The 23,857-nt window shown below is 42.1% G+C and overlaps 2 protein-coding genes across 7 annotated transcripts in view; one reads left to right on the plus strand and one right to left on the minus strand.

Moving 5' to 3' along the window:
• The window catches only part of Itpr1 (inositol 1,4,5-trisphosphate receptor type 1), a 336,388-nt gene that overhangs the window by 302,648 nt on the left and 9,883 nt on the right, over positions 1 to 23,857 (plus strand). The window contains exons 57-61 of the mRNA XM_087181363.1: positions 1,102 to 1,194; positions 2,414 to 2,553; positions 2,981 to 3,146; positions 6,040 to 6,200; positions 23,587 to 23,748. Coding sequence (XP_087037489.1) covers positions 1,102 to 1,194; positions 2,414 to 2,553; positions 2,981 to 3,146; positions 6,040 to 6,200; positions 23,587 to 23,748 — 722 coding nt within the window. The remainder of the gene's footprint in view (positions 1 to 1,101; positions 1,195 to 2,413; positions 2,554 to 2,980; positions 3,147 to 6,039; positions 6,201 to 23,586; positions 23,749 to 23,857) is intronic.
• LOC106010150 (uncharacterized) overlaps positions 1 to 23,857 on the minus strand; it is a 270,531-nt gene that overhangs the window by 19,453 nt on the left and 227,221 nt on the right. For 5 of the 6 annotated variants that reach the window (XM_087181362.1, XM_087181358.1, XM_087181361.1 and 2 more), the window contains 3 exons: positions 17,669 to 17,737; positions 14,730 to 14,792; positions 8,895 to 9,007 (listed from right to left, as the gene is read on the minus strand). In XM_087181362.1, the coding sequence (XP_087037488.1) occupies positions 8,895 to 9,007; positions 14,730 to 14,792; positions 17,669 to 17,737 (245 nt within the window). Of the gene's footprint in view, positions 1 to 8,894; positions 9,008 to 14,729; positions 14,793 to 17,668; positions 17,738 to 17,887; positions 18,059 to 23,857 lie in introns of those variants that run through there. The other variant, XM_087181360.1, reaches the window with a different exon arrangement.

Raw genomic sequence — 23,857 nt, forward strand, 5'->3', positions numbered from 1 at the left:
GACATATGTAGGTCACATGCTAAGGATGAGTGACCAAACTTGTATTTAATTTATTCACTAATGTCATATTTTAAACTAGTTAAACTTTTTCTTAAAGAACTTGAAACCTGCTTACAATGCACGTGAAAAACAGACATATCTGGGAGAATGCTCACTGAGGTGTGAAATGTGCAATGTAATTGTAATGGGGTGTTTCACTAGATTATGGCTGTCTTTGGGATGGAATACCCTGTACCTGGGATACATCCTTATAAGCCTTTGTGGAAAAATACCCAAGAGATATTGTAGGAAATTACAGAAGAATCGAATAGTAGGGTATTTATATTTATTAAAAAGCTCACATATATCTTTTAAAATATATATCCCCAAACTGCTAGCAGTGGCTATCCCTGAGGCTTTTTTACTATATGCACATTTTACAGTAAGCTCAAGTTACTTTTATATATAGCAAAAAGAGAAGAGATTTCCAACTTTGAGAATGAAAAAACAGTGATCACATACTTTAGTGATATCCAGGTGCTCTTTCCTCTCAGTTAAAATAGTTGGCACTACTTAGTGAAATACAACTGATTTTTTAATCTGGTAGCTAAGCTCCCTAAGTCTCAGAAACAAACTGGAGTAAGTATGACTCACCGAGCTAGGCAGCCTGTCTGTCCCCTCCCAACCTCTGTATCTCGACCTGCAATTCCAGCCTCCGGTTGACACTAAGTGGCATTTACTGTTGCTCTTTTTGAGTTCTAAACTAAACTGATCTGGACCTGGACATACTAGTGCTTCTCCTGTAGACTTGGTCTAAATCTTGCTGGAGTCTGTACGTTCAGTAGTACATGAGAGTTTCAGCTGTTTGTCTTTAAAGTTAAGAGAGGTGCTATTTAAGTGCAACATTTCTAGTAAGCCTACAGGAATTGACATTTTTGGCTTCTTTCCCATCCAGATCACCAAGTGAAAGTGTAAATCACATCTCTACTTTGAATTTATATGCAGAGTTGGAGAGTGTTATTTATGTAAAGAATTGTTTAATCAGCCGTGAATTGGGGACTTCAAACATTTTAACTATATGCTGCCAGATTGTTCATCATAAAATTTCCTTCTCACTCCCAGAAACTGGCGAGAGTTTGGCAAGCGAGTTCCTGTACTCTGACATGTGCAGGGTAGAGAGTGGGGAGAACTGTTCCTCTCCTGCACCCAAAGAAGGTAAGACCGTGTAGCCTGAAGCTCCATGTGAATGTCAGAGTCCTCCACGGGCTTAGATGATGCAGGTGGTGTTGGAAGTAGATTAGAGCAAATATATTGTTCTGATTCAACCAGTATTCAGTGAGTGCCCAGCGTTTACCAGGGACTGTGTTGTTCTCTTAAGTAACAGCAGTGGCCTTGGGGAAGCATCCCAGCATGGGATGGGGGTGATCACTGGAAAGTATGCTGAATGCTGGGAATAAAGATGGAATGTAGACCATAGACCCCCAACCTAGATAGTGCAATAATCTAGGTGATATTAAAACGGAAGAATTTGGGGCAAAGGAGGAGGGTAGGTATTCCACAGGAAGGTAGAAGCAGCAGCACATGTAAAAGCTTAATGGTAAAATACAGCAAGTTTAAGGACAAAACAAGTACAGTAAGTCTCTCACTGACAAATAAGTTCCATTCTGGGAGAACGTTGATAAATTGGATTCGTTTCTAAGTCCAGATAAGTGAGTCTTATACTGTATACCTGTGAAAGCTTGCAACTCAAATGTTCATAAATTGGGGGCTTTATGTAGATAGAGAAAAGCAAGAAATGATACTAGCAAAGGGTTAGAATAATCACGAAGAGTCTTGTGTTGGGCAAAGGAGGTTATACTTCATCCAGAGCATGAGTGGGAGCTTTTGAAAGGGGAATAAGAGTGATAAGATGAGATCTGTGTTTGAGCACAACCATTCTCACTGCAACAGAAGAAGGGGATAAGGTGGGGTTCTTCCTCCATAAACCAGTAAAAATGAGCAGCCTCCAGTGTAAAGCCATTGATCTGGTGGATTCACCCCCTAATATTGGGATGAGGGATCATCAAGAAGGTGAGGAACCTGGTACCGGTTACAAATCCTCATTTGAGAAGTGAGATCCTATAACTCACACTACTTAAGCAACTTCTCTGACATGAAAAGACCACTCTATTTTCAGATAGGACTAGAGTTTAAAAATCTAAAAGGGTAGGAGGACTGTTTTAGATTTAATAGAAGGAGGGCATACTCACTGGCTTGAGGAGTTAGTAAGGGTTTGTGGTGAGAACAGTATTCCCCTAGATGCCTTTAGCTTGTGAAAGAATTTTCTTCTTGTGCCTGCCAACTCACAGGATGGCATTGAAGAAACATTATTTCAGAATCAGGGCATCTCTTTTCCTCTCATGTTTTAACTGTGTTATGATTGCCCTGTTAACAGAGCTGGTCCCTGTGGAAGAAATGGAACAGGATAAGGAGCACACATGTGAGACACTACTCATGTGCATTGTCACCGTCCTGAGTCACGGGCTGCGGAGTGGGGGTGGAGTAGGGGACGTGCTCAGGAAGCCATCCAAAGAGGTAAATGAACTCTGAGGGAAGGGGGCATCTAGGGGCAGCAGTGAAAGCACACCCAGTGGCCTTGAGTGAACTGGGGTGTGCTGAGTGACTGTGCGGAAGGAGCTAGTCAGAGCTTATCTCTCCTCCTTATTGAAACCATGTGGCCAGTCAGCATGTGGAAAGGTGCAGCCTTGTTCCTCCTGGGTGAAGTGGTTGTCTCCCTCTGGGTGGCCCACCCCTGCATATTTCCAGAATCCTCCTAGGTGTGTCACGTAACACTTGGGAGAATTTATCATGCAGACTGAGGGTAAGAAAAAGATGCAGTTAGGGGTTTTGAAGTTTAATGCCCAACATTATTTCTGACATGGGGCCACTGGGAGCTGGGCCCTGAGCTCTGTAGAGCAGGGGGCATGGAGAGAGCCACCTAATTCCAATCTCTTTCCTCCAGGAACCCCTCTTTGCTGCAAGAGTGATTTATGACCTCCTGTTCTTCTTCATGGTCATCATCATTGTCCTCAACCTGATTTTTGGGGTTATCATTGATACCTTTGCTGACCTGAGGAGTGAGAAGCAGAAGAAGGAAGAGATCTTAAAGACCACGTGCTTCATCTGTGGTAAGTGTCCTCTGGCTGTAGCTAGCTAGGGAAGGCCAGTGTGGCCGAGGGATGAGCTGTGTGCCTGTACTCTGTGGGAAAGCATGTCAGTGTGTTCTCTTGTTCCTCTCTACTACCCTTGGTAGAAAGCAGGGCTACTTGCCCTCTGTTCTTCTGGGAAGTGTTTGGAGTGATGATGAATTCTGTGCAGCAGTTGCCAACTTGTCTTATGGAATTAAGTTCCAGGGAACAGAAATGTGACTACATGGTATTTAAGACAAATGAATGAATCTCAGGGTCTTTTTGTGCTTGAGCTGCCTGAGCTTCTGTTGATCCCAATCTAAATAAAGTGGAAAGGCGATCTTTCATCCAACTCTAGCCTGCAGACATCTTCACAGCTGATAGTATCAGACTTTATATAAAAAGATATGCTTAGAATATGGTGACAAAATTGAGAGATTGTGTTTTGTGCATCAGATGTGGGTTTTGACTGGGCTTCTGCTTCTTACTAGCCATGTAACAGTTCAGTCACTTACCTTCTCTGACCCCTTTTTCCTGATATCTCAAATGGGTACAAAAATAGGTACTTCTTTGCATTACTGTGAATCCAAGCATAGGACATGGCATACTGTAGGCACTTAAAAGAGGTGCATGGAGTAACAATCATTTGCAATGTAACTGCAGGAAAGTGTAGGTAAATGTGTACTAATCATGAGGGAATCTGGGAGCTGAGTAATCATTCCAGGATCATTCATAATAGAGATAACTGAATATATAAATTTCTTTTTGGTATGTATACTTTAAAATTAACATCTTCTTTTTAAAGATTTTCTTTGCTTTTGCCCCCTTAAAATCTTTTTTAAGGATTTCATTTTGACATAATTTCAGTTATAAGAATGTCACAAAACAAGTACAAAGAATTTCTATATACTCTGCATCGAGATTTCCCAAATATTAGTGTTCTCATATGCTTTATTCACACACACCCACAAGCACACACACCATTTTTCTGACCATTTAGGTGTGAATGGTTGATATACTACCCTCTTATTCCTAAATATTTCATATATATTTCCCGAAAACAACATTTTCTTATATATCTACAGTATACTTATGAAAATCTAAAGGTTTTCAGCTGCGTGCTTATAATCCTGAGCCAAGAGGATGACAGGTTCATGGGCAGCATGGGCAACTTAGATCCTGCCTGTCTCAAAACAAAACATCAAAAAGGAGCCAGGGATATAGAGAGCCCGTGGATTCCATCCCCAGTAACAAAGCGGGTGGGGGGACGACTTAAAAATATTATCATTATATATAGACTTTATTCAAATTTTACTCTTTATTCCAGTAATGTCCTTTGTAAGTCTCAGGTCATACGTGGCATTCAGTAGCCATGCTGCCTCTTGTGCTTGCATGAATATTTTTCAATACAGACAGGTCAGTTATTTTGTGGAATGTCTCTTGATTTGAGTTCCTCTGCTGTTCCCTCATGGTTGAATTAAGGTTATGCATTTTTTACAGGAATAGTCTTCTCAAGTATGTCATGTCAGGTGGCACATGGTGCCTGTTTATCTTATAACTGCTGTTATTAACTCTGATCACTTGGTTAAGGTAGTAAGTGCAAGATTTTCTCCACTATAAAGTTATTCTTTGTAGTTATTCTCTGACAGTTTTTAACTATCATGTTATTCCTCAAATTAAACATTCTTCCACCAGGTTTAGCATCCATTGATGATTCTTATGTGAATATACCATTATGATGTGACTAAATGATGATTTTCTCATTTTATTATTCTTTCAACATTCGTTAATTGGCTTTTTATTTTAAAAAGGAACTTTTCCTCTCCCTGTACATGTGTATTTGTATGTTTGTATTGGTAACCACATGGATTCACAGATTTTTATTTTATTCAATTAGTTATAATCATTCACTATCATTATTTATTTTAATGCTGTTTTATCTGAGATTTAGCCAGTGAGAACTCCTCCAAGCTGTCTTCTGTGTTTTTTCTTATATTACCTTCATTTTCTTTATATTTTCTTTTTTGGCACATAAGAAATTCCAGGCACAGGCTGCCTTGTACCTTCCCTGCCCCAAAACTTCCCTAAAACCAGCCATTTTGCAGAGAGTCCTGGTTCTTCTTTAATGGAGAATGGTATTTAAAAGCTATTATTTGGGAGCTAGATGTACTTATTTCTTTTGGTGTCCACCATTCCCAGGGCTTACGAGAGGTGTAAAAGGGTAGAAATCTATAGGACTGGAATATGTATACACATGCATATATCTACACACATGTATATTTCTGTATCAAGCTTTTTTAATATATGAAACAGGATGTGTTTATAATTGCTACCTCTAATTTCAGTTCACCATTATAGGGTTTATTTTACCTTCTCCTTTCCCTATTATTTGCACAGTTCTAGAATACATAGAAACTAGTTTCAGAATCACTTACCCAGACCTCTGCAAAATATAAATGTATCGGGTAGAGTTTGAAATTTGTTGAAATTTCTTTTTGCCCTGATTCATTCTCCTCCAAAGAATTTAACATGTCTACACTTTGGCATTTACCTTGGAGAAGGGTCCTCAGTTCACTATTTGCCGGCAGTGTGAAAGCACATCACACATATTTCCATTTAACCCCAAAACACCCCTGGAACCTAGGCGGCAGCCTTCCCATTTACCAATAGAGCAAATGAGGCACATGGAAATTAAGTAGTAACTGGCAAGTAGCAGAGGTGGGATTCAAGCCCAGGAAGGTCGGACTCATGGCCAGTGTTCTTGTGATACTGTGAAAGTGAATGAGGTCAACAAAGCCAACTCCTTATCAAGACAGCAGTGAGCTGCTTCTGTACTGGTTTTTCTGTACCACGGCTGCTCAGTCGGGCCGGGGGCTTTCTGTCCCTTTTTTAGGCTTAGAAAGAGATAAGTTTGACAACAAGACTGTCACCTTTGAAGAGCACATCAAGGAAGAACACAACATGTGGCACTATCTGTGCTTCATCGTCCTGGTGAAAGTAAAGGACTCCACAGAATATACTGGACCAGAGAGTTATGTGGCAGAAATGATCAAGGTAAGTGGGAAGGAGTCCCGGAGAGAGGGCAGACTGGGACTGCTGGACTGGCTTCTCAGCTCAGAACATAGTCCCAGCAGCCTATGGAGAGCTGCAAGCAGAATACTAACATCTGATGCTCACTAAGCTCTTCTCCTAGATGAGGCATTGTCCTCAGTGACCCACCAGACCACACAGCTGCTGTCAGCCTGTTTCAAAGGAAGAAACACTGAATGTTTAAGAGATTAACATGGTCATTAACTAGCGATGGAGTCTTAAGCTAGATCTACATCTAGATCAGAGTGCTCCACCCAATTTCCCATCTCCTTGTCCACCTGTCTGTCTTCTCAATAATACTTCCCTCTCTTGCTCCTTAAATAAGACCTGGTCTCTAAGTGGTGTCTTAACAGCAAAATGATCACCTGGTGTAGTTTAGCATTGTTAGGGCTTAGCCTGGTCTTCTGGGAGTTGCTTTGCTAATCATCAGGAAGGGATCATATGTAAAGAATTTGAGTTCTAGATTAATCTTCTTGTTGATGGGAAGTGTGGACTGCCATGTCCCAGGAAGAGAGTGAATGCTGCAGGTTTTTGTAGCATTCTTCTCTGGCAAGGTGCAGTGGGGGTACCATACATGTATTAGGGGAGTCCTGGGCCAGCTGTCCTTTCAGGCCTGTGCTTTCCTAATCCATTAAAGTGTGTAGGTGTCATGTGGTAAAGTGAGGAGGCATGAACTATGAAATCAAAGGCAGCTTTGTGATGTAGGCTGGCTTACTTTCAGGAAGGGGCCCTGTCAGCGACTAAGACTGCGTTTTTAACTGCCCTTCTTCCCATTGCCAAGGACTTGTGCGGTCTACTCATGAGTTGTCCTGAAGGACCCTGTCTGTGTTTCTTACACAGATGTGATTTTTACGCTTTTCATGTTCATGTACTTGAAGTCAGGTCTGTTCATATAAGCATCAACATTTGTGTGCCTAGACATAGTTCCATTCAGTTCCATTGCTGGCCACGCAGCTGTCACATGGTCATATTTCCTAAACACCCATGTTCCACAGGCTCAGAGGGTTCATGGATGAGGCACTGTAATCTGTGAGCCCTATATGTCCACTCAAGTAACCCTCAGGACCACCAAGTAGCTGATGTCAGCCTGTTTCAAAGGAAGAAAAACAGGCTGAGAGAGATCAGCACAGAACCATCTAACCAGGACTCTGTGGGGCTTTCTAGTGGGGGTAGTGTGCTATCTGTACTTTTGAGGTTCTTAGGATCTAATTCTGTGTTTCTTAGATTTTAATGTACATATGAATCATCTAGTAAAAATTCAAATTGTGACTCCGCAGTCACTGCTAAGACTTACCTATTTCTACCAGCCTTCCCAGAACCCACCAAAGCTACTGGGCTGGGCATCACCCTTGGAGTAGTAAAAAGCCAACAGAAGAGACAAAAGAGAAACTGACTTAAGAAATTACCATGCAGACTGTTTATAAGACTGCTGAGGAGAAATGTTCCCAGTCCTTTCTCTCTGTGTAGTCCCTTCCCTTCTGTGAAATTCTTTCTCATTTAGCATTGTATTTTGTCCTTAAAATTACCCTAAGTGGGAAACTGAGAGGAAGGAGCTTCTGGGATAAGGAGAAATGGATGAGCTTTATAGCAGAGATGACTTCTGGAAAGGGTTTTGAAAGAGAGAAGGTGAGACAGGGGCAGAGATAAGCAGAAGGAAGCAGGAAAAATGAACACAGAGACAGAAGAGGTAAAAAGCACAAATTCAAGAATGGGGATGATGGTGTATCTCCTTTAACTGATGAAAGCCAGGCTAGGGTACATGACTTGCCCATGAACAGCTCAGAAGGTGCCAAGCCAGGGTTTAGAAATCACACTTCCCCCACAGTCCTGTGTTGAGAGGCAACTGGGAGGATGCTGGTGAGCCTTGGCCAGGTGGAAATAGCCTCCTGCAGGTGTGGAGATGGGGAATGTGATGGGAACATGATCACTGAGAAATCCTCACTTCTTCTCCTCATGCAGGCAAATTAAACCTTCTGTTAGCATGCAGGCAAACACAAAGCTATACACATCAGATAACAACCTGTAGTTTTCCCTTTGCCATTCATTCCTTTTCTCTTCTCACTTTCTTTTCTTCTCTCTAAAGTGTTTACATGTGCCCTGTATTTAAATCTTCTGGAGGTTAGTTCTGATGTGTTTTTTTGTTAATCACTTTACATTACAGTCACAGAAAACTCTAGTGCCCTTTTGGGCTTCTGTCTCTGTCATTAAGACTTAAAGGAGTCTTGTGTACAGTCACTTGATGAGGATTAAGAGCCACCCTTGCCTGCCACCCTCTGCCTGGAGCCCTCTGCACAGTGATACTCTGTATGGCCATACAGTATGCTTCCCTGTCCACATCATTCCTTGACTGTATGAGACGCCTTATCAAAAAGACTGAAAAGCTGTGGCATCAAAGAATTCTTAACTCTGAATGTCAGGGTTGCTGAGGAGCCAGATGTTTTGTACCCTAAGTGATGGTGCAGGGACGTGTTAAGAGTCACCAGCTGGAAGGCTGTGCCTTTTTTGCCAGTAGTGTTTGCAGCAGTGTCTCATCTTGACGCCATATGAATCCCTGCTGGGAACTCCCAAAAGAGCATCTGCAACAGCAGAGAAGGAGCTGGGGGATGCCAGGTTATAATGTTCAGCAGATGCTGGATACCCCACCCCAGACCCCCTCACCTGTAATGGAGCTGGGCACATGCCCACGCCCATGCCCTGGGAGGCAGCTGCAGCCTGGAGGAGAGAGGTCTCCACCACCTTCACCTCTGAGGAAGTAGACATGCTTACTGCTCCTGCAAGTTAAAATCAGGGGATCTGTTTGAGAAGCCAGGCCCAGAAGGGTACAGGGGCAAGAAGAGAGGAGGGGCATTTCATGAACACTGTCAAAGAAGTAAGGGAAAATCAGCTGGAGGATCGCCATCCTTCTGCATACCACATGTGCCAAAATAAGTCTTTGGATTTTTTTTCAAAGCACAAGCCTGCTCTTTGGTGGCATGTGATCCTTAAGCCATCTCTTGCTTAATGGTGGAAGGCTGAGAATGTTCAGTCCTTCCTCAGCTCTCCTGTAGCCCATTAGTTAAGATCCCTGAAGATTTGTGAAGTGACAGCTACTGACGGCAATTCAGCAGGACCAAGTGGAGAGGCCATAGGTGGTCATACAAAAGGTGGCAGATCTTCCCAGGGCCCTGAGAACAACTCCTTGCAGACCAGTGCTTCAGAGATGGCAATAAGTTTTATCTTAAAAGCCAGCCTCTGGTTGGTAGAATCTGCCTGGGGGACAATACTGAGATGGGTTCTTGGAAGCACACCTGACTTTGGAAGAATGACAAGTGACTAGCCATTAATGAAAACGGTGGAAAGGATGGCTGTGTGCTGAGCATTGGTCCTTTCTGCCCCCATACCCATGTTCCAAAGGTATACCTCCTCCTTTGGTGGCTGCCTGGCCATCTAAAACACAAAACAACCTTTCTGGATCCAAAACATGACCTTTCCTAACTCCTTCTAGAACTTGCCTACAGCCAAGGCAATAGAACTACTCCTCCCTATAAGTGGAAATTCATCATTTCTTGCCATCCCTGGAGGGAGCAAAAGAAGGAAAATCTGAAGAAGCTGGATCTCACAGTTGAGAACTTCATGCTAGCTGTTCACTCACAAATTAATGCTCACTTAAACACAAGAGATCATATTCTCTTTTCTCTGGTCATCTCCTTTCTTAATTCATTGAAGATGAAAGTATCCCTGGCTAAAACAGGGCCAGGCTAATGCCTACTAGGAACTCATCTCTATTTCAGGTATTGGATCTGGAAGCAGAAGATCCAAAGTTTGATTTTCAGCTGTGCTGCTTCATAGCTGTGTAACCCCTAGCAAGTCATGGGACGTCACTGACTTGAGTTTCCTGTCTGTAAACTGAGGTTAATCCTACCTCACACATCCATTGTGTGGCAGTGAGATAAACAGATGAGACCTGGTAGGTGGTAGCCACTTGTGGAGGAAGGGCAGAGAGGACAGCAGCAGACTTAGAGCTCAGTAGCCAGGAAGCAGAGCACCACAGACTGACGGAAGATATGCTGGGAGTTTCATTTCCTGTAGTTCCAGGACTCTGAGGCACCTTGGCTGCTGGCATATTGTTACTAAGAGAAATCCGAATAGACATCTTGACACTAAGAACTTCTGTGGAAAATCCCTATGTCCTCCCTTCTCTCAAATGTTAAAACATTCAGTACCCTTCAGTTTGGGGGCAGGGCATGGTTGGAGTTGTCACTCTTTTTCAGTTCTGTCATGCAGAGATACAGTACTTGTGAATTCTATCCTTATATTTAGTGGTCTTACCTGCTTTCACTAGCTAGAATTAGACTGGAAATAATTTGAGAAGTAGTCTATGGATTCTTAGATTGTATTAGATTACACTTGGTTTGCTGGTGACTTTTCCCTTTGCTTGAGCACCTGATGACAGGTGATTCTGTGCTTCCAAGGTAAGGGGAAGCTCACCCTCCTCCCCTGTATCTTATAGCACATTTATTACAGGAGAAGCAGTCTCATTGTTAGTCACCAAAGCCCTAGACAGACTGTGCTTTGGAGACAGGGAACTGCATAGTGACCTCACCATAGCCCGTGGCAGTTCAAAGCAGAAGGAAAAATGTGTCTTTTCCACACAGGAACTTGGAGTTTGGTGCTAGCCTGTTTTCATAACCACTTTTAGGGGGTTACTGAGGATTGAAGCCAGGGATATTCTACCACTGAGCTATGTCTTCAGTATTTTTATTTTTTCTTTTGAGACAGGGTCTCACTAAGTTGCCCAGGCTAGCCTGGAACTACTTGCAGTCTCCTGCCTTAGCCTAGAAGGAGCTAATAAGCAAACTTTAATTAACCTTGGTCTGCATTTAAATTTTCACAATCATTTATGTGCCACACACCATTTTTTGTATAATTTTAGCACTGTTCAGCTTTGCTCAAATACTGCTTAAACTGAAAATTTATGTTAGTCTTTAGATGGTAATTTGGAAGGCCATGCTTTTGCATTAGAAATTCACTATGAGTATTTTGCCCAAGAGAATTTAAATACTGCACAAATGGGTGCATTATAGGTAAAAGATCAAATATATGATCACCAGGAAAGATGTAATAGCCCACTTTTCTACTGCATTCAAGTACAGGAGACCAGGTTAGTCTTAAAAGTTAAAAAATTGAGACACATTAAAAGAGAATTTAGTAAAAATAAGCAATTGAAATATAAAGTATCTCTTTCCTAATTAAATATAAATTTCACTTCTATATCTTGGAATTCTGTGTATTAATGTAAGTCATGTTTTCAGAGGTGTGTTTCTGAGTGAAAAGCATATAAACACAGTGAGCAGATAAGAGTATTGTTCATCTGCTGATATCTTGTCCTCCAGGGCAGATACTCATTGATGACTAACTGGGGAGAACCTACCTCTCCACAATAGCCTGAGTGGTGTGTGGCTGGGAATGCATCGAGGCTGTTGCAGGAGGATTGGGCTGTGCTGTGGAATGTTTGGCCACTGCAAGGGCCAGTTGGATAGTAACACTGTTGTCGTTAATCAATGTTTATGAACCACTTTATGTGCAGGATCTCATTTAATCCTCCACACAGCACAGTGAATGGCACTGTTCCCATTTTACTGATGGGAACCTTTAAAGTCAGGAAGATTGAGCACCTTCACGAGGGTCACACAGCTGGAGCAGAGCTGCTAAGTCAACTCAGCCCATTGTGTCCTGACCACCCATCTCCGTGTGCTTACAGATGCCATTACCTCATGCACGGGCATATACCCTCTGGATCAGAGCCTGCAGCACTCAGTCCTCTGGCTGTGTCTGGTTTTCCTGACTTGGACTGGCTTATCTTCCAGGCTCCTTGCTATCAATACTAAGCCTTTAGAAGAGGCAGAAAAGGCCTCATGGGGGTTAGAGAGAAGGGTATGAAAGAGGATCTCCTAGGTAATGCTGAGTGGCCAATGCATAGATCAACAAGAGGTTAGAGGTGGCTTAATTCTCAGAGGCACGACCCCCAGCACAACTCTTCAGGAAACTACCTCAAGTATTACAGTGGATTGTTGGATGACAGAAGTTGGGGAATGGGCAAAGCATGGCTCTTGCAAAAGATGTATCTGGAATATATTAATTTTGACTTGCTAAACTCATACGCTCCACTGCCCTTGCTTAAATTTGAGACAGAGAATATATGTCCTTTGGTGGCCACATGTCAGTGAAAAGAGTGTTGAGTATACCCAGGAAAGGATAACTCACCAGAACCACAGCCAGATGAGTTGCCACACCCCGTTGACTCATCCCCGTGAGTGTAAGTCCCTAATAATTAAACGTGAGAATATCTGCTCCATCATCCTTTAAGCCTGATGCCAGCTCTTTCTCAGAACCAGGCAGACACCTCTACTCTGTCCTCTTTCAGGCCATGGGGTGCTTTTACATAGAAGGGAGGGTCCCAAGAAGGGAGGGTCCCAGGAACTAGCATTCCTGGAAAATGCTTTCCTAAAGCTTGGTACAGTTTATATTTTTAAAAAAGCAATGTAAAAGAGATCCTTTTTGCTTGAAAATGTCTCTTCAAGCAAATAAATTCTATTAGCAAATTAAGTGATCCTAAAGATCTATGAAGAAACTAAAAAGCAATAAGACAGCTGGCCCCAGCACTCTTATCTCTCCATTTGATAAGACACAGGAAGCAAACACAGCCAGAAAGCAATGTGTTAAAAGGGCAAAAGATCAAAATGGGAACTGAATACATGTATGTGTCACTCCCCTCTGTTCTAAAGCAGAACTGTCTGAAGTCTTGCACTTTTCTTGACCTAAGAGCCTGGTGCTATAAAATCTGCAGACGGGCACTCTCTTTCTGCCAGGGGTAGTCATATTCAGAGGAACCAAGTGTAGGGGCTCAAGCAAGTAACTCAGAACAGAAATGGAGACTTAGGTTTCCTGGATCATAATTAGATAAGAATGAGGCCCTGGAGTTTTGGGGAAAGAGTGACAGTGGAAACTAGTGTAAAGAAGTGAAAATAAAACTTAACACAGCCACCCTGAGGGGTCTCCTCTTAAGGAAATTAGACATTGGAGTTCCTGCCAGATGGGCCCAGAGGACGGAGAGTCCAGTAGGGTGTGTCTCTCACTTTGTGGGCCTTTCCTTCTGGAGTTTCCGCCTACTGTATGCTTTGCTATGCATCGGGCAGGTAGGTCCTGGAAGTTGGTAACATGACACTGTCACCCTTTGCCCCATGCAAACCTGCCATAATGGATTCACATTTTTACTGTAGAATTCCAGTGAGGATGCTGGGAAGAAGGGAGAGTGTCTTGAGAAATTTCAGGGACATCAGTATTGATATTTCAGCATGGGTACTGCTCTATCAGTAGCTTTGGTGCCTAACCTGGGAGGCCAGTAGTGTCGGTTGAAATGTCACCTGGGCTCCAGAAGCCCTTAACTGAGTGTGAGGATACAGCCTGTGCTGCCCTCTAAATATGATTCCCAGAACACTTCCTGAAGTTAGCTGATACCATAGCAGAGTTCAAGAACATCAGAGTGTGAGAGAAGTGAGGAGGGATTTGGCACTGGCTTTTCAGTGGCTGGAAACAGCAAGTCAGCACCATTGGACTCGCCTCCCAGCCAGCCAGGCAGGCTCTCACCCCACCCTCTGCACTTCAGCTTGAGTTCCCCTTGGTGGCAGCTGCACAAAGCAGCTGCTGAGCTTGTTTCCCCACCCAGCCTCATAACACATTCTGCCCTCTCAGCTTGAGATGAAGTCACCCCTCATCCTCCTATGCACTTCAGAGGCACCTTTTGACATCTGGACCCCAGTTCCTCATGAAGCTCCCCATGCTCTCTGAATTTTACAACCTTTTGACCTAGGTGAGGTTGTCTAACAGTGAGTTGAATTTAAGTTGGAAACTTAAATGCTGAAGCAGAGCAGGAGGAATCAGGTATACCCATGAGTGTGATCGGAAAGGCTATGTAGAATATGAGGGTTGTGCCCAGCAAGAGTTAGATCAGCCAACAGAGGAAACCCAGGAAAACAAGTCTCCTTGTGGGTTAGTTCGCCCCAGAATGAAAGTGTGAATTTATGTTTGTCCATGCCTCTCTTTGTATATAAAATTTTCACATACACATTTTCCCCAATGTGGCTGATTGGATAACTCCAAAAATTTCTATTTTCCCTCCCTATCTTTACCCAGCCTCCGCTATAATGGGCTGCCCTACTTGCCTTTTCGGTTCCAGATATCCCATTTATAACTCCATTGTCTTAATGCCTACATTTCCTACTCGGTCTAAGTACTGATGTTGATAGAGTAGACCATAGGTCATTTTGCAGCCATAAAAAAATGCCTTTATAAGAATACCTGAACCTGTACAGTCTTCTGAATTTGACTGTATTCATCAAGTACATATATTCAGGATTCCTTAGAGTGCAGCCTCCTAGTGTACCTTCAGGGAATGTGAGAATGAAAGAAGACATTACTTAGGTGTAAGCATTTGTATTTAAAGGTTATACATACAGTGGACAAGACTGAGTTTTCACCTTCATGGACCCTCTCTCTTCAGCATCTCCATTTTTCCACCTACACAATAAGGAAGTTGAATCAGAAGGTTTCTTGCCCCATTTTTAGCTCTGAAATTCCATGACACGGCTTTCAAAATGGTGGCAGAAGTTCCTGAAATAGGAAAGTGGGCTTTGATGTCTATAAGGGGATGAAGGATGGTGGTGTCAGGAGAGAGAAGAGACTCATGTGACTAAGCTAAGTAAATACTGGGGATCAGAGTGCATAGGTGAGATTAGGAAATGGAGGGATTTGGAAAGTAATAAGGAATTTAGGGACCCTGCACCTGGCAAATTATCTCTGTCACTTTCAAGAGACTGTATTGCATGGCACCCTTCCTGCAAACCACCCCCCACTCAGCAGCAGCCTGGTAACTGTCCTGACTCCTTGTGAAGTGACACATGGACAGTGACACAGACAACACCGTCCTAGTATTTCTTTCTCAGCGTGTCTAGGCAGGGCTGACCTTGAGTAAAACTTTTTCAGTTTGTATCTATAAATTCATCAGATGATACAGTAGTGTGTGAAGCAGCTTATTAGTCAGAATCCTGCCTATATTTCTATCTGTGTGTGTGTTCAAAGAGAAATAAAAGTACTTTCCCCTGAAACAAGAGTAAAGAACTTTGGAGAGCTATAAGTAGGTGTAAAACAAAACAAATATTATATATATTAATATCAACATATATTATAAAATTAGCAACAGGTCAAAGTTTAAAACTAATGGAATCCAGAAAAGAATAGAAGAGAACCAATGAAAACTGCTAAAATCTCCATATATAGCCACTGGTAACAGTCTGGTCAATTCCTTAGCTAGTTAAAAATTCAGGGAAAGTTGCCTAAGCAAAATGTCATAAGCCAGCTTGGGCGCTGGCTTGGGGAGAGGGGTGAGTTGGCCTGATTGTTCTTTATTAGGAGTCTCGTGTGGGCTGGCTCTGCCCAGCACAGGGGTCCAGTTCCACCTTCCACTCTTCCTCTCTGACCTCTGGTTTCGTCAGTGTGGCAGCTCCAGGTGCCCAGGGTCCAGCTTTACCACTCCAGGTGGTGAGCCCTGATTTCCCATCTCCCTGTTAATGCCCAGAGGGGACTTCACCTGTGGCCCCAGAAGGACTTGAAATGATTCTGCAGCTGGCTCATCCTAGGAATTTCATCAGAAATGGGTGTGGTTCTCCCTGATGGCACGAGCCTGTCTTTGTTATGCTGCATCATCCAAGAACAACTATTAAGTAAATCTGGGAAGGGTAATTGGTCATTAAAGCCCAGCTGACGATTATATAATGTGGCCTAAAATGGTAATGTCATTCAGAGCTCAAAAACAGAATCAGACTGACACTTCAACTGCGAGCAGCTTGGACAACCTTCATGTGGAGTGGCTGGTAAAAGACAAATCAGCATCTCTGAAAATTTAATTCCAAAGAAAGAAAAAAAACTAACTTTACAACAGGAGGCAAGCCCTGAAACTGGAGTTAATGTCCAGATTGCCATGCTGCCTTAATGCTAGCTTTGTGACCTTGAGCAGATGGCATTATTGACTTATTATTGTGTTCCAGTTTATGGGACACATTTACAGCCATTTGATTCTTACAGTCACCCAGGGTAGTACCTGGTAATCTCTTTAAGGAAAAAAATAAAAGGAAACCAGGAGCTAAATGAAATGACTCATTCATTCTTTCAATGTCCTGTGTACACATTAGAGTTACACCTCTCTCAACTTCTGAATCCAGGGGGGTGTAATCTTTAATATCACAAATGTCACAGGGCTGTTATAAAAATGTATAGAATCTCTATATTTTTGGTTCTTGAATTTGGAGGTAGCCAACAAATTCCCAGTATAAGATTCATTTTTTTTTTTTATTGGTACCGGGAATCAAACTTGTGTCCTTGGACTTGCGGGGCAGGCAGCAGAACCACTGAGCTAAATCCCTGGCCTAAAATTCATTTTTAATAATTAGTAGACTTTCATTTTTAGAATAATTTTAGGTTTACAAAAAAAATGGAGCAGATAGTACAGGCTACAATCTTGTCTCCTCTTTTCTACCTCACTTCTTCGTTTTCCCTATCGTGAATGTTTTGTATTAGTGTGGTATATATATTACTACTGATAGACCAATATTGACATGCTCTTTTTATAGTTCAAAGTTACATTAGGGATTACTCTTGGTATTATAGATTCCATTGTATATAGTGGCATGCATTTACTATAACCGCACCATACAGAACAGTTTCACTGCCCTAAAAACATCCTCTGTGCTCTGCTGTTCATCCTTGCCTCCCTTCCGAGCTTCTGGTACCCACTCATCTCACTTTGTCCACTATTTTTAGAGGCCTTTTAACTGTAAATTTCATTGTCATTGAGCATAGTTAAAGATCATTGTCACAGTTTTTCACTCAGAAATAGATTCTGTTTCTGTTTTTCATGCTGGGATCTTAGAAAAATAAACTCTAAAGGATAATTATTTTCTTTCTCTTTCATGGAAATAATTATCCTAGCTCACCAAAGGAACAAATGAGTTAACATTTTCAAAGTATCCTTCATCCCTGCCTTTGCAAAGTATTGTCTTCATCTTCGGTTCTCCTCCATTGGGCATCTTCTGAGGGTCTGAATATGTGGGGGTTTGAATGTCCTAGTCATTCCTCTCACTCTTCCTGCTTGGTAAGATAAATAGAAATGCAGCTTCCATTTGAGCTAAAAGGACAGTCTCTGCCTCTAGAATCTCTCCCCGGGGCTTCTCAAGAGTAAATAAGCAGCTGCTCCATTTTTCCAGAATCTGTCTTCTCTCCCATGACCTTCAAGGCCCCCTACCTTAAAAAAAGCACCTCAGTGTTTCGTCTGGCTGTAAAAGAACAAACAGTACAGTAGTCAGTATTGCCCTATTTAAGTTATAAACAGAATTCTCTACCTGAGCAGTCTTTCTCTGAGGAGGTGATGGATGTTCAGGAGTCTTTCTTGGAACAACCTCTTCAACAACCTGGGAAGAAAAACCCTGATTCTCAGAATGATGAACATTTCTCCTTGTTTGTTTCTCTCTCTCTCTCTCTCTCTCTCTCTCTCACACACACACACACACCCACACACACCCACACACACACCCACACACACCCACCCACCCACACCCTACCTCTTTCCAGGCAAGAACATTTGAAGAGGCTAGTCAGTGCCTCCCCCATTTCTAAAACTCCAGTGTTTGCCTTTGCAGGGACTTTTCCAACTTTACCTAGAAAAGAACTAAGCAGAACCCTAGAGCTTGTGGTCAGCCTGCTTCCGGCTGTGGCTTCAGTTAGTGTGTCTGCTCTGACAGAGGAAGTACTTACAGTGACGGGAACTGTCTGGCTGGACTGCAGAAGACTGCAGACAGTGTGCCTCATGACAAGGCCATATGAGATGCCAGCAGCAAGGAGATAGGAAGGGATCTGGCAACCCCCAAAGGCAAATCTCCTGATTGTATACACTTAGAAACAGAATGTCTCAGTGGAAGATGAGTTTCCAAAAAAATGTGGTAGAAGCAAAGACACAGTTTTGGTCCTTGAATAGATATAAAGGCAAGATATTGCCAACATTGCTAGGCCTTCAAATTGTAGTTGGCAATGGAAGACAAGCTTCCCTGGAGTAATGTGGCACTCAAAGATACTCCTAGCTACACAGAAAATAATTGGATGGAGGTGTTCTCTCTTTGCTTCTATACTAGGAATAGTCTAATCTTATTCATTTAGAGATTTAGATTTTCTGTGAGGAGGCCATCCGTCCTGTTTGTGAAGAGTCTTGTACCATATTGGAACTTATCCTACTGAGCAGAAAATAAAGCCAGCCGCAAACTGAGAGAATAGTTTGGCTAGAATTGCTGATTAAGTTTAACTACTGGTACTACTTGGTAATTTAAGATTTGACTTAACCCAAGGTGATTATCTAATTAAAATATTGGCAACAAATTTGGGATTTGAGAGTACAATGAATTCGCTGCAGCTGAGCTTGTTTTGTGTAGATTAGGGTGTTAGTAGGGTCCCTCTTACGCTAGCATTTTGTTTTAGATACAGTATTTAAGAGGGCAGTGGAGGAGAATCTATAGTACAGTGACTGATGAATGTGTAGACTAGGAAATCCCTCTCCTAACTTTGAAGACTTCCTAGGAGAGGGAGAAGAAAAATGTGCTGTAGAGTCCGAGTATATGCCCCACCGTGACCTGCAACAAGTAGGATCTTTCTTTGAAGTGGTGGTTTTCAATCTTTAAATACAATGGCTGATTCAATACAGTGTATATTTTTTTTAAAACTTATTACAGTAAGAGAGACTTTGCCATTAATCCCCCTCAAAAGACTCCCTCTCAGTTTGAACATGCCCTATCATTCTTGCCACCTTCTGAAGCAATCCTGTAAATCCTTTTTTGTCTCTACAAATTGTGTTAAAAAATACAGTGAATGCTACTGCTGAGTGCCATCTCACAGAAGGGCAGGCTCATAAAAACATTACAGAATGTCCTCATCCACCTTATTCACTGGGTCTGGCACCATGGGACTTTTGGCTGTTCCCCAGAGTCAAAATGACCATGAATGGTAAACATTTTTAGTCTATTCAGGACAAGGTACAACAACAGTGGACTACAACAGTGGACTTCCAAAACTGCTTCAGAAAATGACACAAACAATGGGATAAGTGTGTTTGAAGTCAGAGGAATTTAATGGTACTGTGTCTTTTGTTGTAATAAATTTTTTTAAATTTTAAACATTCACTGTATTTTTTCAATAATACTGTATAGTTTTAATTAATTTCATGTTCTGCTCTAGGGTACTTTTTTAGTTTAATATAAAATTATTTTCAGTTATTTACTGTCAACTAAAATGGATGTTCTCAGAGATGTGTTAGCTCTGCGCATGGCTTTATGTATCCCTTGGGCAGGTCTTTATGCCCCAAGGTTACAGGTATCCCATATGTAGCAGGACACAGGAAAGAAAGAAAGATGTAAGTTTTTCCTTCAACCTTGCAGTGCCTGGCAGCCCTCCTAATTAATGCCAGTGTCCCCTCACACACACCCAGCATACTTGTGAGGTCTTTTACCTTAGACTTGAGACCTGCCCTAGCCTGTGGCCACAGTCCATGGACTAAAGCGCCTTAAGTGCAGGGACTTGGTCTTCCTCAATTTTAGTCCTCAACATTCAGCCCTGCACTGGGCATAGAAATTGTAAAAGTTCTGTAAACAGCTGTTGAGCCTAGGAAGTCTATGCATTTTGTATCTATTTGTTCAAAACTCTTTGGGCAGGTGGAGGAGAAAGAAAACAGGAAATGACAGATGCTGGGAAAGAAGGTGGGAATATGCTAAAAACATTCTCATTTTAATCTTCTATCATCTGGCCACTTATTAGGATAAGGAAGAGATACTAGGCTGTGCCCTAAACTTTTAAGCTATGTGCAGACTCATAGATGGAGCTTCTGGAGTTTCATGAAGACCTCATTCATGTGGATTGTGTTTAGAAATCTGTTTTCTATTTTTAAAGAGGGATTGCTAAGCAAGTGAACATGTGAGAGATTTGAAAGCCAGATTTTAGATGAATTTGCTAACATTTTAGACAGTGTAGCATTCAGCTGCATGTTGGCACTAAGTGAACTATAGGAGAGTTCTGGCTACTTGGTGAAGCAGCATGTGTGTCCTTAGATCTGGCCTGGCCAGATGTCCTCTCCCACCTCTCTCTCTCCCCTTCTCAATGTCATGCCCTGCCATTTACTGCCGTTGCTATGCTTATCCACCCAGCACATCACTCTTTTTGGTGCATTACAGCCCAAGCTGCTCAGCCTGTCTGCCCTTTCCTAAGTCCAGCCACTCTTGTGGCCACGTAGGCCAAGGCCTTTTGAAGAGGATGCCTTTGTACTTGCCCTTAGCCAGCCAAGTGCTGTACTTCCTCAGTCTCGGGTCTTTTGTGCAGAAGATTCCTTCCAGCTAATCACTCGTAGTTGGTTCTTTCTTTGTTACCTCTTCCTCTACTGTTCATTTGACACTATCTAGCTTGCACTTCTGCTATCTAGGTGTCCACTTTCCTTAACTACATTGCAAGCACCCTGTTGTCAGGAGCCCTGTCTCCTACTTAGGTGTCAGCCTCCACTTTAAAGAGATCCAGGGTACAGTCACCATGTCTCCACTGAATCTTCAACTCCACCATGTAAAGTCAGGGCTCCTGCAATATTTGTTAAGTTTGTTATAAATGTTTTTAAAACATTTATTTGAATTTAAATAACATCAAATATACTCAGTTATAGCAGTGTACAATTTGTAAGGACTAGCTAATTCTCAGGATCTCCTTTGAAAAACAGGTATTAGTACCATCTCCCCTACCACCTCCTGGCAAGTTACTCTCTCTACCAGCAGCTCATTTTCCCCACATAATACAGACAGTGGTGAGATGAGTGATTTCTCAACTCCCTTGTGGCATCACATTCTGTTACATCCCATTGGATGGCATATCCATAATCTCCTCAGGATGTGACATTTTAAGTGGGGCTTTGGATCTTTCCTCTTCAGTCTGCTCTTCCTTTGGGATCAGTCTGTATACAGGTAGTAATCATGGTGGGTATGTGGGGGTGCTGATGGCTGGGTTAGCCTTCTGTGGGACTTCTCTGTAGCTCTCGGTTCAGGACTTCACCAGCCCTGTGCACACCACCTCTCCTCCCTTCTTGGGCCAGTTTGCCCTAGTGGACCTATGTTCAGCACACATACTTTCATCTGAGAAATTGAGTTCATTTCTCCCCCAGAGTTGCACAAACTTTAAACCTGAGATATTGTGAATGTAAGGCTGTGTCTGAAGGGTGAGCGCAGGAAGAGTGAATCTAATCAGTGATAGCTCTACAACAAAAAACTGATTTAAACCTGGAGAAATACTTCATGTTTTTAAGCTAGCATCTTTGAGATGGGATATTTTGTTAATCTTTTTCCCATTACTCTGGTGGAAAATTGATCAGAAGGAAAATAGAGTAACATGAAGTCACATGCAAATGAAATGTTTATCTTAGGGCATAGGAAGGTAGAGATTGTCATTTTTCTCTTCAAGAAATCATTTTAAGCAACTCAGATTTACTATTTCAGCCATTGTTATGTATCACTCCATCTTCCCACAACTGTTGATGAAGTGTCTGCTGTGTTGTAGTCACTACAAAAAGATGGTTCCAGCTCTTGTGATGCAGTTGGGCTAGTGAGTTGCTGCCTTCTAGACTCTACTGATGTCTTAAGCAAAAGACCTGAAGTAGATGTGATACCATGTTGACAGGACAGAGTTTTTATGATCTCACTTGACAAGTCTTGTGGAATTTTGTTTCTTTTAAATATATTGATGCCTTCTGTTCTGTACAACAGAGGTTGGCAAACTCTGGACTGTGGGGCAAATCCATCCTTCCCCTAGCATTGGTAAAGTTTTTTTGAAATTCAGCCATCCCCATTCATTTATATATTACCTATGGCCTTTTCTGGACTACAGTAGCAGACTAGTTCTAACAGAGTTGAGTAGTTAAAACAGAGATCATATGGTCTACTATCAGAAAGTTTTTACTATACAGAAAAATATTCTTGATCCCTGATGCATACAAAACAATAGCACATTCTTTGTGTGCATTTGGGGAGGGGGGTTGATTTGTTTTGGAAAGTGTATTAAATTTATCCTGACCAGATCAAAATGGTACAGGTGAAAATGACTGCAGACAGACGTGGAATTAGTTTTCTTTCCCAGATTCATGATGTTTAAACCTCACTGTTCATTCCTGCCTCTCTCTCTTCAGAACTTAGGTGTGAGGGCCGGGAATGTAACTCAGCAGCACAGTTCTGCCTGGCATGCACGAGGATCTGAGTTTGATTCCTGGTGCCCCCCAAAAAAGAACTTATGTGTGACGCATGTTCTGTAGGAGAAAAACACACGTAGGCAAAGGAAGTGAGAAGAGGAGCAGCCCATTCTGTTAACTAGTAGTAAGAATGTTCACAGGTATAAGGTGTGACATAAGCAAGGATAGAGACAGGGGTGGAGGCAATTGAATGGGCCTTCCTTATATCAATGGACAGCACCCCTCAGCCCTTTGGGGCTGGAAGATATAAGAAATGAGAGTTGAAGGGTGGTTTCCATAAGCTCACATACTGGGAAACTGAGGAGTCCTTTCCCCATTTTCATCCCCTTAAAAGTTCCCTTACCCCACCCTGCAAACTCAAGCATACACATGTATCCATTAAAGTGCCAGAACATATGGGCTCTTAAAATCCATTTCACTTCCAGAGAGCTTACAAACAGTTTTCCCAGTATAATAAAGTATGTAGAGAAGTTAAAATCACAGAGATAGAAAATAGGATGGTAGTCGCCAGGGGTATTTAATAGGGATAGGATTTTAGGGAAGATAAAAACATTCTGGTGATAGTTGCACAGTGATGTGAATGTACTTAATGCCACTGAACAGTACACTTTAAAATTGCTAAATTTGGTTATGTGTATTTTACCACAATTTAAACAAAACTTTTCAGACCTGTAATTTGTACAATTCAGAGCTACAATTGTAGTACTCAGAGTTGCAGGTTAGGACTCCCAATTTGAAAACCTACTTTCCCCCTATATTTAATTTACAGTGACTTCCTCTTCTAAGAATTAAGAGTTCAATTCTGTTCAATTAAAAAAGATCATTATTGAATACTTTTTAAAATATATATTAAAAAGTCTAAAAAAAATACACAGATTAGTTCCATCATAGACAAGAGATAACCTAATGAGAGGTGGCACATAGAAAAGATGGCATGGTAAGATGGCCTTTCTTTTTTCTACCCTTAGAAGTAATTCCTACTTTTTTTTAAAATATGAATTCTAGGAAAGAAACCTTGATTGGTTTCCCAGGATGAGAGCCATGTCCTTGGTCAGCAGCGATTCTGAAGGAGAACAGAATGAGCTGAGGAACCTCCAGGAGAAGCTGGAGTCCACCATGAAGCTTGTCACTAATCTTTCTGGCCAGCTATCTGAATTAAAAGATCAGGTAAAGAAGAGATGCATGCCACTACTGTACACCCCATATCTGACAAGGGAAAGATCTGTAGTGCTTGTGGTACAGTGTTGAAGCACTTCACCTGGACAGAAGGGGACCA

The sequence above is a fragment of the Heterocephalus glaber genome, unplaced genomic scaffold, assembly GCF_053883595.1.
Source record: "Heterocephalus glaber isolate CG9 unplaced genomic scaffold, H.glaber_assembly_v1.0 deba00001472, whole genome shotgun sequence".
Lineage (NCBI taxonomy): Eukaryota > Metazoa > Chordata > Mammalia > Rodentia > Bathyergidae > Heterocephalus > Heterocephalus glaber.